Source organism: Carassius carassius, chromosome 21, assembly GCF_963082965.1.
Source record: "Carassius carassius chromosome 21, fCarCar2.1, whole genome shotgun sequence".
Taxonomy (NCBI): Eukaryota; Metazoa; Chordata; class Actinopteri; order Cypriniformes; family Cyprinidae; genus Carassius; species Carassius carassius.
In genome coordinates this window covers 14,829,171-14,843,749 of record NC_081775.1, presented here as the reverse complement: position 1 = coordinate 14,843,749, position 14,579 = coordinate 14,829,171, and the positions used below count along the sequence as shown (strand labels likewise).

The following is a 14,579-nucleotide window of genomic DNA, read 5'->3' as shown; positions in this document are numbered from 1 at the left end:
GGATATTTGTCTCACCTCGGGCTGTATCACTTTGAATACAGGAGCGTCCATCAAAGTGATCTGACTCTGCAAAATAAAAGATCATCATTTAATAACCTCATCTCATTCCAAACCTGTATGATGTTTTTTCATGCATAGAACACATTTTTTTGGGTGAACTATTACATTAACATATTTAAATGTGGCACTTTAAAGGCACAGTAAGTAATTTTCATTTATGTAGATTTTTTGTTTCTGGGAGTTTTAAATAGACTTTATAAAAGTGCTATTGATTTCTTGTGGGGTGAAATTTTTTTTTTGTATGTTTTCTTTTTTCTTTTTTTTTTTTTACAGTGGAAGAAGTTATTTAATGCATCTTTAATAGAGCATAGTGGCTTTCTATAAATATAAAAAAGCCATATCTAATGAATAGGTAATTAAATGCTTCCCTTAAGCTGGCATTTTACATTTGTGAGATGGAAAGATGAAATTTCATAATTAGGCCATTGTGCGCATTTTATTTAAAAGTGATCCATTTGTAAAAAAACAAAAAAAAAAACAACAACAACAAAAAAAAAACACCTGAAATATGTTTTTTCCTAGTTTTAAATCACTGCAGTTTCCATGCCAAACCCTCACTGAGTGGCACTAGAAAATAATTACTTTTTTTTACCAATACAGATGAGGCATTATTAAAATATTAATGTTCTATAATCAACTAATTTTAAAAACCTTAAACCATCACTCAAATGTGGATTTTAAATTAGATTTTTAATTCAAAATTCAGAAGAGAATTCAGAAGAGACAAGTTTTATGTGAGAAAAAGACTTAAGTTCATGTTTCTATTAACTGCTAAACTTCCCCTCTAATATTTGTTGTATATGTCAAACTAAAATTTGCCTTGGATTGTTGAGTTTTTGATGATATAAAAGAATTCTGCATTCAAATAGCACCGATTCATGGAGTTCACAGCCCTGCAGCATTTTTGCATATTTTTGGGTGCATAAAAGTGTAGGGGTTTTATCACAACTCCTGGTCATTTATACAACTGAAGCAATTCGTACTTGCATTAACATATATATATATATATATATATATATATATATATATATATATATATATATATATATATATATATATATATATATAAATGAATGCAGTATCACATTTTGACTCTGGAGCAGTGGAGCATTTATAAACTTACAGCAAACTCCTCGGGTGTCACTTTGAGCATGTCAAACACCACCGCGTCAAAGCTCTTGGCAGAGTCCAAACTCCGTCCATCCAGGGACTCTGAACTACTGCTGTCCTGCAGACACATAAGGAAGACAGTTAGGCTGGAAAGATAAAAACTCAACATAAAATCAGGGTTGATATTTCAAACACCTATAAAATCCATATGGACTTGCCAAAGAGCCATGGCCAGTTGCACTCTTCCTGTGGAAATTTAATCAGTTTAATTACCATAGACCATTTGAATTATATCATTCCATTTGATTATTCAGCACAGATGGTAAAAATGGATCAGAATGCAACCAAATCACTTTTAACAGGCAATGTGCCAATCCAGCACATACTCTAATTAAAGCCAGACAAAAACACATCACATAACAAAGGCCAGAGAAGGAAAGATTCAGTCACGATGAAAAGAGAGGTTTCTTCTCAGCAAATTATCCTGACAGATCCCCTTTGAAGTTCCCCAATTCCATCCAGCGTAATATCCGTACTGATGCAGAATCTCAGTCTTATCTTCTCAATGTCTTATCTGCTCTGTGTGCACTCTTAATTGCTGGAAGATTTATTCATGCCCTCATTTCAGACTATTACTATTCAATGTGTACACAACCAATGAAAAGTATGAAGTCAGTGAGATAAGATTATTATCTTTATTATATTTTTTTATAGAAATAAATACTTTTATTCAGCAAGGATGCATTAAATTGATCAACAGTGACAGTAAAGAATTGTATGATGTTACTAAAGATTTCTGTTTCAAAAAGATAACATTACTGTTGTTTTTATTATTTTTATTTTTCCAAATAAATAAATAAATACAATTTTTACCAACCCCAAACCATTAAATGGTAATGGGTTTTAATTATCAAGCTTAAATACACAGTGTCTGTATCATGAATGCAAGAGTGGATGGCTTCATGGGTAGGCTTTCTCTTTCTTGTTCTTTAATGTTACAAATTATTAGCACATTCCACTTTTGGGACATAAATGGTTTCTTTAAGCAAGGCCTGACATTTTATATATTTTGTTAAATAAATATTCATTATTCAATATCCCTATTTCTTTGGATGTGGGATGTGTTTTAGTACCTGTGTGTGGCGGGAGGTGATGCTGACGCTGGCAGGGAGTCCATTCCTCCTGTACATGCTCTCAGCCAGAAGAGAAGACCCAGATCACAGCCGACCTCAGCTGCTCACCGCCACACACGACCTCTCAGCCAACCCTGGAACACACAAGCACACACACATTACACCTTACTTGAGAATTTGGACCACAAAACCAGTCATTTAGACATCATCTGAAAGCTGAATAAATAAACTTCCCATTGATGTATGGTTTGTTAGGACAACATTTGGCTGAGATACAACTATTTGAATCTGGAATCTGAGGGTGTAAAAAAATCTAAATACTGAGAGAATCACATTTAAAGTTGTCCAAATGAAGTTCTTAGCAATGCATATTACTTCTCAAAAATTAAGTTTTGATATATTTACAATAGGAAGTTTACAAAATATCTTCATGGAACGTGATCTTTACTTAATATCCTAATTATTTTTTTCATTAAAAAAAAATCAATAATTTTGACCCATACAATGTATTTTTGGCTATTGCTACAAATATGGTTTTGTGGTCCAGGTTCACAATTTATGTCCAAATTGGTGTATTTGGCAACTTAGATTTTTGTTTTATTAAACCTATTAAATAGAAATGATGACTTCAAATAAAATACTGTCTTTTTATTATCATCATTATTGTTTAACACGCTGTGCTGCTGTATTTGGGATCTACCGGTACTCATTCTAAGGAGTAATGTATAATATTGCCAGCAGAGGGAGGTCTTCACTATAAATTGCAGCATCTCTCCCCTCAACATGACTCCTGCTTCTGCCCTACATTCTGCCAGCCATTATTTGTTGAAATCATATCCATCATAGCTATTTCATGAAAAGACCCTGCAGAGCATCTCTACAATGTACTGTTCTATTAACTATTTCAGTATGGCCTAATTCAGTCCAGAACTGAACTGCATGAATAACAGAGGGAATAACTGCAGATTATTACCTTCAAAAACAGTGGAGCTTTAGGATCCAAATTTTCAGTTTGATAGTAAATGGCCATCCAACATTTTCAAACATTGTTTACTGTACAATGTTAAATAACCATGTCATTAAAATAAAGCACTCAAATGTATTACTTTTACCAAAAAAGCACAGGGCCAGCAGTATTCTGAAATGAACAGGAGAAGCTAACATCATAGCCTGTTCAGATAAAAGGGAGACTTGCAGATGTAGCTTATTATTTGTAGGATTTTATTTTTATTTCCCCAAGTATGACTCATCACCCCAGGGTTATTATTGGTGTAAAAAAAATGCTTAAATAAAATAATTGTTACTACTTGCCAAAGCAGCATTTTATTTTTTACTTGCTGTACTCAAATAAAAGAACTAAAAGTGAAAAAAAAAAATAGAAATATAAAAAGATAATAATAATAAAATGAAAAAAACTCACAAAATTGTTAAAACTTTCAAATGAAAATATAAAACTAAAAACTAATTCAAATTATTAATAAAAACTATAACAGTATCTCAATGATAATAAAATAACACTGTGCCACCCTTTGTGTTCATTCAGAGAAAATTGTGTAAAGCAACAACAAACTAGAAGAGATGACCTCAGCATATTCAGCTCAAGTTATGAAAGAGCAGTTTCAGCTATAAGATTTTTTATAAATTAGTAATAAATAATAAATTAGTATTTTAAAACTTCACACAAAATTCATCAAATATCAAAATGGTATTTCGTTATATGACCCAATTAGCAAACATTTATTTGCACAACAACTAATAAAAACAATAACTTAAATACAATATGTATAGATTTGCATACCCATTTTGTTTTTGTTTTTCCAGATCTTTCACATGGCTAATATCTGCATGGTAGGGTTGGTGAAGGCCATCCCAAGCAGTGGTTCTTTAGTAATACTGAAAAAGAAAGAGAGATAACAGGAAGAAAGACACTATGGTCATTATTATCTCAATAAACTCTGATTTTATTATTAAAATACAAACCATTCATCAGGGTGTACAGTACAGACCAAAAGTTTGGACACACCTTCTCATTCAAAGAGTTTTCTTTATTTTCATGACTATGAAAATTGTAGATTCACACTGAAGGCATCAAAACTATGAATTAACACATGTGGAATTATATATGGAATTATATACATAACAAAAAAGTGTGAAACAACTGAAAATATGTCATATTCTAGGTTCTTCAAAGTAGCCACCTTTTGCTTTGATTACTGCTTTGCACACTCTTGGCATTCTCTTGATGAGCTTCAAGAGGTAGTCACCTGAAATGGTCTTCCAACAGTCTTGAAGGAGTTCCCCGAGAGATGCTTAGCACTTGTTGGCCCTTTTGCCTTCTGTCTGCGGTCCAGCTCACCCCTAAACCATCTCGATTGGGTTCAGGTCTGGTGACTGTGGAGGCCAGGTCATCTGGCGCAGCACCCCATCACTCTCCTTCTTGGTCAAATAGCCCTTGATGCCTTCAGTGTGACTCTACAATTTTCATAGTCATGAAAATAAAGAAAACTCTTTGAATGAGAAGGTGTGTCCAAACTTTTGGTCTGTACTGTAGTTGTGACTATACCACAAAGTTTATCATCAGCAGATCATCAATGTTAGTTTCCCCATTTTCACAATGACATATATAAATTGAGAGGTTTTTATACTTCATGATTTATTAAACAATTGTTAACATGGATGAAATATTATTCTATACTGTTTTAAAGATAAACTCACTGTTTACCTGAGAGCAGCAGCATTTAACTAGTGTAATTGAGTGTGAAGAATTCAGTCAATACTGTTAGCACTGATGTTTGCTATCCACGGCAGGGCTCCAGACTGCAACCAAATGTTGATTTCGCGACACTGTTACAGCACAGCGCTGCGAGATCCAGTGTGAAGTGTTTTAACTTGCCATTGCTGTAAGATCTACTGAGAAGTGTTTAATTTCTTCACAGAGTTCTGTTATAAACAGATCAAACAGAGCTGATGCAACAAAATCTGAACTAGTAATGATAACTACACCATGCCGTTGTGGCAGAAATAGTCGAATTATGTTACGTCATTCATTTCAGGGTTTGTACAAAAAATATATATATATTTTTATTTAAAATAACATTTAAAAAAAGACATCAAATTACCACTATAACCAGTAGATGGCAACAGAGGAGCACTTACTGGCTTACTATTCATATATTTCTATTATAAAATATTAATCAAGAAATCTAATTTTGTCAAAGTTATGCACTTTTCATGTGTATGAAGTAAGAAAAGTCCCTAAGTGCCTTGGTTTGAAAAACAAACTTGTTCAGTTTGCAACTGACTCACTCAAATCACTATAATCTATCCATATCACAATACTTCCTTTAAAAATCGCTGAATTTTTCTGTCAGTTCGATATAAAAGGCTACTATAAAAGAATAATAGTACAGGTAATGAGCGTACAATATATTATTTTTTCATATAAAAATAGATTTTGCACTTTACTGTTTTAAATAAAAGTACATTTTGTACACTTCCCAACTCAAGCTCAGTGCTTTACTGTCAAATGTGTATTACCAAAAAATAAATGTGTAATATTCTTTAGTAAATGCACTTGTTAATGCAATCCAATAGTATAGTATGTTTATGACTGTGTGTTTTTAATACCCCCACCATCACCCCCCAGCGTTACCAAATCTGCTTCTTGTGCCACCATCTGTAGAACCTACTGGTGCTAGTGCCACTGCTCACAAATGTTAGTCTAGAGCCCTGCACAGGCATGACAGCATTTCTTTATTTGGCTGTACTTGTCTATACGGCTTGCTTCTGAATGCCAAATATTTATTTTAATGTTTCTAAAATAAACTTTTATTTCCGTAAAAGACTTCGATGCTCACCAAGGCTGCATTTGTTTGAAATATTGTGAAACATTATTACAATTTAAAATAGCTTTTTTTGTATTAATATTTTAAAAGGCAATTGATTCCTGTGATAACAAAGCTGACCTTTCAGCATCATTGCTCCAGTCTTCAGTGTCACATGATCCTTCAGAAATCATTAGAATATGCTGATTTTGTCTCATGAAATATTTCTTATCAATGCTGTATTCAAATCTATTGGAACCAGTGATCAGTGATACATGTTTTCAGTATTCTTAAGATGAATAGAAAGTTAAAAAGTTAGTGTTTTTAAGTTCCAATGCATTGTGCATTGTAACCATTAGGCTTGCCGTGATAGACGGTGCTAACGGTGATACCGGTGTTAAGCTGCAACACCAGCCCACAGCGGCACTGACCCCACCGTTGTTTAGATTTTTTTTAGCAATAAAAATCATTTAGTTCAGTAAAAGAACAGACACTACAATTAAAAACTGAATGTGGCTGCTCAATGTAGAAAAAAGATTTGTTTCTCATTTAATTGGTTACACGTTGTTTGCCGCTATTTGGAAGTGAAAGTAAAATGCATATGCCGCTTTTACAAGCTATTTCGTAACGAAGGAAAGCGAGGAAAAGAGGGCATGCCCCTGCCCCCATGCTGATACCGGTATTACCAGTGATGTCACATGTCGATTAACCGTTGGGAAGATTGCCTCACCATCACAACCCTAGTAACCATACACACAAACTGTAACTACAACATACAGTAAAAAAAGCAAAACTTCAGCCAAACTGTAACCTACAAAACATTGTGGATTGTTGTTTGGTTGTACAAAGGTAAGGTAAGGTAAGGTAACTTGCTTGATACAATAAACACTGCATTTAACACTACAGTAGATTTAATGTGCTTAAATTTTGCTTCAGGTAAGGCATAATATAAATCAACCAGTCATACTCATAAAACAAATCCTGACAATAATATTTGTACCTTGACATAAACTACAGAGGAGTATTACATCAGTCTGAAGGGGGTTTATTTTGAAAATGAAAATAATAATGATTTTTATTATTTACTTAATTTAACTTGTTGAGTTGAAATTGTTCTATTCCAATCATATTTGATTAGCTTTAAGCTTCTGCTAACCTAAAAGCCCATTACCAGTATGGACAATGTGCAAATATATCATTTTTACCCCTCTATTGTCACATAAGTATAAGACTAAAATAACTAGAGCAAAGTATAATGGTGGAGTTACTGTAATTCTGAATTACTGAAATGTAATTCAGGAGCTCTATTTTTTTCTCTGTAATTATTCCTCTAGATAACAGAATTTGATTGCTGTTTTTCACATACAGTACACCGTCATACTGCAAGCCAGTCAGACAAATACAATTAAAAATGTCAGATTCTGACTGGCACTAGTGAAAATGACAAACTAAATTCAAACAGATGATTCTAAATGCAATGAGTTTTTGAAGACATCAGTAAAGGAGTATGAGCTGGGAGAACAGACAGAGCATTGCCTCAAGGAAATGGGCGCCCGCTGTGTGGGGAAAACCTTAGACACAGAGTACTACTACAATACTGACAGCTTCCAACTGGCTTCTACACAGACCCGGTTGAATCAGCATAACAGCCAATGGGGCCTGATCCTGGCAGAAGAACAGGAGCTTTATCACGCTCAGTCATAGAACACCAACAAGTTGGAAGATGGACATTCTGAAGAAAATAAAAGCAAAATATTCAACTCATCACCTGAAGAAAAATCGGAAACAGGTGCTACCTTTGGAGAAACATCTAACAACATTTAATGAGTGTCCTGAGAAGGTCTTAGATACATTACATCTCTGACATACACAGAACAGAGAGATCCATACTCCATCATGCTGCATCTCTAAGTGTCTCCAGCTCCCTCTGACCCACACTGAAGTGAAAAGTATGACCATGAAGAACTTCTTGAACCTGGCCCGGATCCAGATGCATGACAGCTGGACCAGGACCAGCACAGTGACGTACTCTCTGCCTGGAAGTGGAGAGAAACTACAGAATTCCCACTGAAACTGCTTCTGCATTTTTGATGCACCCTTGCTCCCTCGGACAAACAAACAGAGCTGCTCACTCTCCTACAGTGAAAGCTGTCAGCGTGAAAACCTTGTCCCACAATGTTTTTAAAAAATTTGGGACATAGAAAGGCCACCATTCAAGTGGAAATTAAATATTCCATGGAGGGATAAATAAAATATTTGAAAATAAATATGGTGGGTAACTTGAAGCCAGAGTTTACAGATCACAATGCAAGCAGGAGAAATATGCAGGATCAACACTGTTCATGTATCGCAGGGTACGATTAAATTATTGTGCATATTTAATCAGTTTTATATGGAGAAGCACTGAAATTTGTGTTTTTGACTTACTCTATACATGATGTGAGAACAGTCCGCTATTTATGTTTGTACTTAAGCATGGACTCACTAACTTTAAAAAGGGGGGGGGGGGGTGGTACAATGGTGTTTCGTGTATTCAGAGTTGTTCACAGTGTTAAAGAGATGGATTCTCATGCTAAACATGGCCAAAGTTAAAAAAAATAATTTAGTAGAATGACTGAAAATTTATGTGCCGAAAATCTTACTTCCGGGTTTGTACAAGTTTCGGCTGTTTTTTTTAGATTGTGGATCTAATGACGTAGACAAGAGCGGAACATAGAGCGGAACTCCTTATATGAGCATTTCTGTCGGAAAAGCGTGCCCGAGCACACATTGGCCAGAGGAGAGCGAGACCGCGCACATCAACATGCTTCAAAATTGTCGGCAGCGCTGCGTAGGATTTATTCGAGAATGCCTCCAAATAAGTGCGTTTTTGGATGTGAGGGAAAGTTTACCGTGTTCAGCTTCCCCAAGAACCCAGCGTTACATGAACAGTGGATGCAGTTAGTTTTTTTTTTTCCAGGGCAGCAACGGAGTGTAGCAAGTGCCTTTGTCATTTGAGTGAAGAATGTTTTATAAACAAGGCCCAAGTCGACGCTGGATTTGCACAACGTTTGCTATTAAAACATGGAGCCGTCCCTGTGATAAAAGACCCCATTCGTGTAAGTACAATTGCATCAGATTTCTGTATTTTTTTGGAAATCAGCACATAAGTGAATATATGTTAATGGAAACAACACGAAACATCAGTATTATAGCTCCGCCCACCGCACGCCTCCAGGTGGTCAACTTTTTCCAGAAAGATTCGGAAAGCTGTATTTTTTTCTTACACATAAGATAAACCTAAAGACTTTTTGGATATATGAAGGATGCAGTACTAGTCTATAGGTACTCAAGATTAACATGAGATTAGGTGAAACTGTGTATGTTATGTACCCTGTAACGTTAGTTCCCTTTCGAGGGAACTTCGAACTGCGTCCTCTAGGGGGCGCTTTGGGGAACACCTCGTCGTGACTCTTGTCTGAAGCATACATTGAAAAAACACCAACTTGTTGGCCAGTGACAGCCTCCGACGTCACTACCGGCGCGACTATAAATCAGCACCGGGAGAGCACGTCATTATCTTCTTCATCTTCACTGACTGTTTTGTTTGAAGCGTGCATCTGAAAGAACCGGTAAGGGTTCTTTGTTTCTCTGTTTATCATGGCGACAACTAGCAAGCATTTAGACGATGTGTGCATCCATGTCGGCATTATTTGACACTCGATGACACACGTGATCTTTGCGTCATTTGTTTGGGTGAAGAGAACGCACGCGATGTCATTGTGAGCGTTTTTTCAATGGAAAAAGCTCCGCTCTCGTTCGTCTCTCTTCTGAAAGAAAAGGGAAAAAAAGGCAGCCATCTGCTTCCCGCGGTTCAGGACCTGTCCGCGCTGAGGCGTGGAAGGGAATGAGCTTGTGAGAATACAGGTGGATCTGTCTGAATGGTTTAAAGAGGGACTTTCCCTGTCGCACTCAAAAAAAAAAAAAAGGGCGACGGACGAGAGAGAGCCTCGGGAGGATGATGTTATATCTTTAACACTTTCTGATACTGAGGTTAGTGCTCTTCTTGGTTTTTACCCAGGAAAAGCAGGAGATATTTGAGGATGATAAAGAAGCTGAGGCTGAGCCTTCTCAATTCTCCTGCCCTGCGTATGTAGAGCTGTTGGAGGTTATTGATGAAAATTACCTTTTGACCATAGCCCTCCAGCTCAGGTGAGCCTTTCATTTGTGCATGATTTCCATACAGAGATTAAAAAGAAATGAAAGATGCCGTTTTCTTCTCGCATCCATCGGTTTTGGCATGAAAGTAATCTGCCGACATCGAGGTGATGCGCGAAAGCGGCTATAAGGGAATGCCCCGTGTAGAAAGAGCTAAAATTTTAATAAATAATTTATAAAGTATTTTTATCTGTGGAAATTTTTTCTTTCTGCAGGGGAAACATCCTCTCTTAATCTCCCTCATTGCCATCTAAGCCCCTTTAGAAAATCATCTCGCTTAAATGTCAAGGCATACGCAGTAGCAGGTCAGGCTGTGGCTTTATTACAGCACAATGCTGATGCTTCAAGCATATCAGACTGATCTGCTAAGAGACCTGGATAGAGACAGGGACCTTTTTCTGATAAGGTAGCTGAGCTGCGCCGGACCACGGATCTCTCTCCATGCTACCAAGCAGGCCGCCTCCGCCATGGGCAGGATTATGGCGGCCATGGTGGCAGTGGAGAGACATCTGTGGATGAACATGGCAGACATCGGGAGGAAAGAAAATGCTTTTTGCTCGATGCTCAGGTTTCACCTTCTGAACTTTTCGGTTTTTCCGTTGAGACGGCAATTTGTGAAGTTCAGGGAGACGAAGGCACACTCTGCTGCTTTCAGATCCTTTGTTTCACGAAGATCCAGGTCTGAGCCCGAACAACATAGGGGTCCTGGCCTGTCTCGATCTGAGGATCAAAGATGGGCACAGAAGGTTAGTGTCGCAACTCGCGCTCCTCCCCCACCTGCGGAATCGTGGGTCACGAGGAGGTAAGCAGAACCTAAGGGGTATGATCTAGACGAGGCAGCGTCCTCGTCCGAATCGGAGTGATACCGAGGTATCTACTCATTCCCTTTGGGGATTTTTAACCCTCTGGAGTCTAAGGGGTTATCAGGAGAAAATAGCCTCATAATGCGTATATGCGTTAATCAACTTTAGAGGGTTAACTTCTGCTTTTATCCTCCCCTTCCTAATTCCCCTGTAACCACCAGCTCTCCACCTGATCGAGGTTAGGTTGAAACCTCTCGCATAACAGTCTCCTATGCTGGACCTATAATGTTTTTATGGTTCTATGTTCATAGCAACCACCTGACGGATGGTCCAGACTAAAAGGAGGCGCCCTTTGAGCGGGGTTCCGGCGCAGGAGGATGGGTGAGTAACCCTCTCTGTATATACTTATGTGTATTTAATTGCTGGTGGTTGCGTGTCTACTAATAAACTCTGTGAGTTTCCTTTGCAGTGCTCAGTTACAGTGTTTACTAAACACTCGCCAGCACCAGCCATCCGGCTTCATGTTCCGGTATTAGGCGGCTGAGATCACAGGTTTCTGTGGGAGCCTCCTTGATCATCAGGCCTGGCACAACACTGCAGGGAATTTCATGGATGTCCGGCCAGGTCACCCCGAGGGGTCTCCTGGCCGCTTAGGGGTGCTGTCGCATCTACCGGGAAGTGGAGGTGGCAGTTACAGAAGTCTTCTTGTATATGCTACCTCAGGTGATGCTCCCCTCGCCCGAGGTTTGTAAAATTGAGCTTACCTCTCCCGTGAGATTCAGCGCCTCTGCGATGCTTAGGAACCTCTAAGTACACACGCTAAGCTTTGTGTACTTTCTCAAAACCACATGGTGGTCAGTGTGCACGTGAACACTTTGCGCACTTTCTAAAAATCCACAAGTGGTAAGTTTGCACGCAAGACTCTGCAAACTTTCTGAAATCTTTTACGATAAGGGTTATGCGCTCCGCTTTGTTCCCTTTCTTGAGATGATTAGACCTTGGTTCCTTGGGCTCCATTCAGCCAGTGTGTATTTGTTTATACACCTCAAGCATCGCTTCCCTCAACATGAGGAGCTATTTGGGTGATTCTCGTGGTAATTTAGCAGCGCTCCCCTTTTTCCAAAAAAGGGTCGCCTATGAGCGCGCTACTCTGAGTTCTCCTGTCATATGAGACATAGATCAAGTTGATGACTCTCAATCATACCGTTTTGAGATGCAACATTCCATTTATGAGCTGCTCTATCAGAGTGTCACGAGAGCCCCTCCTTAGAACAGTATTTGAAAATCCATGCTATGGTAAGTGTGCACGTGAAATCTTTGCACACTTTCTGAAATCCACACTGTGGTAAGTTCGCACGCTAGTATTCTGCGTTCTTTCTAAAATCCTATATGGTGAGAGGTTTGCGCGGTTGCTTCGTGCCCTTTCTTGAGTTGGTAAAAGCCCCATTCATCTTGGGCGCCACTCCACCTATGTATCCTCGGATACCTATCTAAACAGGGTGTTGCTACTAGAGAACTGTCGAGACAGCTCTTTCAGCAAGCTTATGCGTAAGCCAGCGTTAGCCCCTGTGTGACAGGCAAGACTTGGTAGAAATGCTAGGTTCTTAGCCGTATCCTTTTAAAGGAATCTTTCCTGATTCCAAGCCTTCAGCTCTACCCTGGGCCGAGGCCCTAACAATTAAGTTGGGTGTGTAGCTTAGGCCTTTTGGCCGTAAGGGGTACTGTCACAGACAGCCATCTAAACGTCCCAGGGGCAACTCCCATGGAAATGGTAGAGTTGGTACTTAGTGCTCGCCATGATTCTGGCCTGCACTCCCCTCAGCATGGCGGCATGGGTATACTGTTCCCCAAAGCGCCCCCTAGAGGATGCAGTTCGAAGTTCCCTCGAAAGGGAACTGTCTTAGGTTACGTGTGTAACCATAGTTCCCTGAGTAGGGAACGAGACACTTCGTCCTCTAGCTCCCTGCCATGCTTCGGACGCAAGCTTCAGATGAAGAAGATAATGACATGCTCTCCCGGTGCTGATTTATAGTCGCGCTGGTAGTGACGTCGGAGGCTGTCGCCGGCCAACAAGTTGGTGTTTTTTCAATGTATGCTTCAGAAACGGGTCACGACGAGGTGTTCCCCAAAGCGCCCCCTAGAGGACGCAGTGTCTCGTTCCCTACTCAGTTTTAGCCACAGATACCTTACTGAAGCACAAGATGACATTAACGTTCTGCTTGAGCAGATGAAAACTGTAACTTAATGAGAGTATGACAACAATAAAATTTGTCTTAATTGGGATTGGGGTTGAATGCTTAGGGACATTTTGCTCTATTTTGTTTGGGTTTAGAAAATGTAATAGAAAAAATGATATTGCCTATCCTCTCAGGATACCTGGAATCATTGTTACAAGTTGATACATCGTTTTATCATTTTTGTAGCATAAACACCATCAAACCGATGCAAGCTTCCGATCTTCCAATGTTTCTCTATGGTGCTGAAACCTACAGATGTCTGAGTATTGCTCCCCGTGCAACTGATGCTCAACTGCCATTGGCTTATCTGCGTTCGAGGGGACGGGCTTACCGAAAACGCTCTCTTTTAAAAATAATATCTCAAACTGACATAAACTTATATATAAATTTCATGGTAACCCTTTACAATAATGTGTTATCAAAACATTTCTGAGTACTATATAATCTACTTTTTACATTATAATATAATATAATATATACTGTAATGGACCCCTTTTCCAACTGCAGGGTTCTCAGCGTTCTCCATTTGCTCCAATAGCAAAAGAAAAAAAAAATCTACGATAGCATTTGACTTTCCAAAGGAGGAAAAAATATGGAGAGATTGATTACAGTGGTTAGAAGCAAGAAATATGTCAAAAGTGACATCACTCCCTCAAAGACCCAGACAGCACTGATTAGTTTTCTGAAATTTAATGTCAAGGTAATATAACACAAATATAACATATTTAAATAATGATTATTATTTTATAAATGCTAAATTTACAATATTAATAAATGTGGAAACTTATCACAGTAAGTGAAAAGGGTAATATAATATAATATAATATAATATAATATAATATAATATAATAGTACTACATAATATGTTACTGTAGTTTATAAATACACTTTTATTAATGGTTCAATTATCATTGCAACTTAAACTTTAACACTAGTATTAACCAAAATTAAAAATGGTGTAGAAGTATTCATTTTTATTGCAGTAGCTAAAGTTAACATAGGATATAACTGTAAAGGGTTATCAACATTATCAACTGCATTATTCTGTATTACAGTAGGTCACTAAAAAGACATTTCAAAAAGACAACTAAAATTACTACCCAAAACAGCTGAAATAACAATTGCAGTTTTAATATCTGAAAAGGTTCTTTCTAACAATTTTGTTCCCTAAAGACTCAAAGTGGTGATTTTGCCCATTTCATCTAAGATACAGAT

At 38.0% G+C, this 14,579-nt stretch overlaps 1 protein-coding gene and 1 pseudogene across 1 annotated transcript in view; one reads left to right on the top strand and one right to left on the bottom strand.

The window, feature by feature from the left end:
• Nucleotides 1-2,438, bottom strand: part of LOC132097141 (ras-specific guanine nucleotide-releasing factor RalGPS1) — a 99,031-nt gene extending 96,593 nt beyond the window's left edge. The window contains exons 1-3 of the mRNA XM_059502767.1: nucleotides 2,304-2,438; nucleotides 1,184-1,288; nucleotides 16-66 (exon numbers count right to left, since the gene is read on the bottom strand). Coding sequence (XP_059358750.1) covers nucleotides 16-66; nucleotides 1,184-1,288; nucleotides 2,304-2,360 — 213 coding nt within the window. The 5' untranslated portion in view covers nucleotides 2,361-2,438. The remainder of the gene's footprint in view (nucleotides 1-15; nucleotides 67-1,183; nucleotides 1,289-2,303) is intronic.
• A 4,356-nt stretch (nucleotides 2,439-6,794) lies between these two features.
• On the top strand, nucleotides 6,795-8,328 carry LOC132098220 (uncharacterized; annotated as a pseudogene).
• Nucleotides 8,329-14,579: the final 6,251 nt, after the last annotated feature.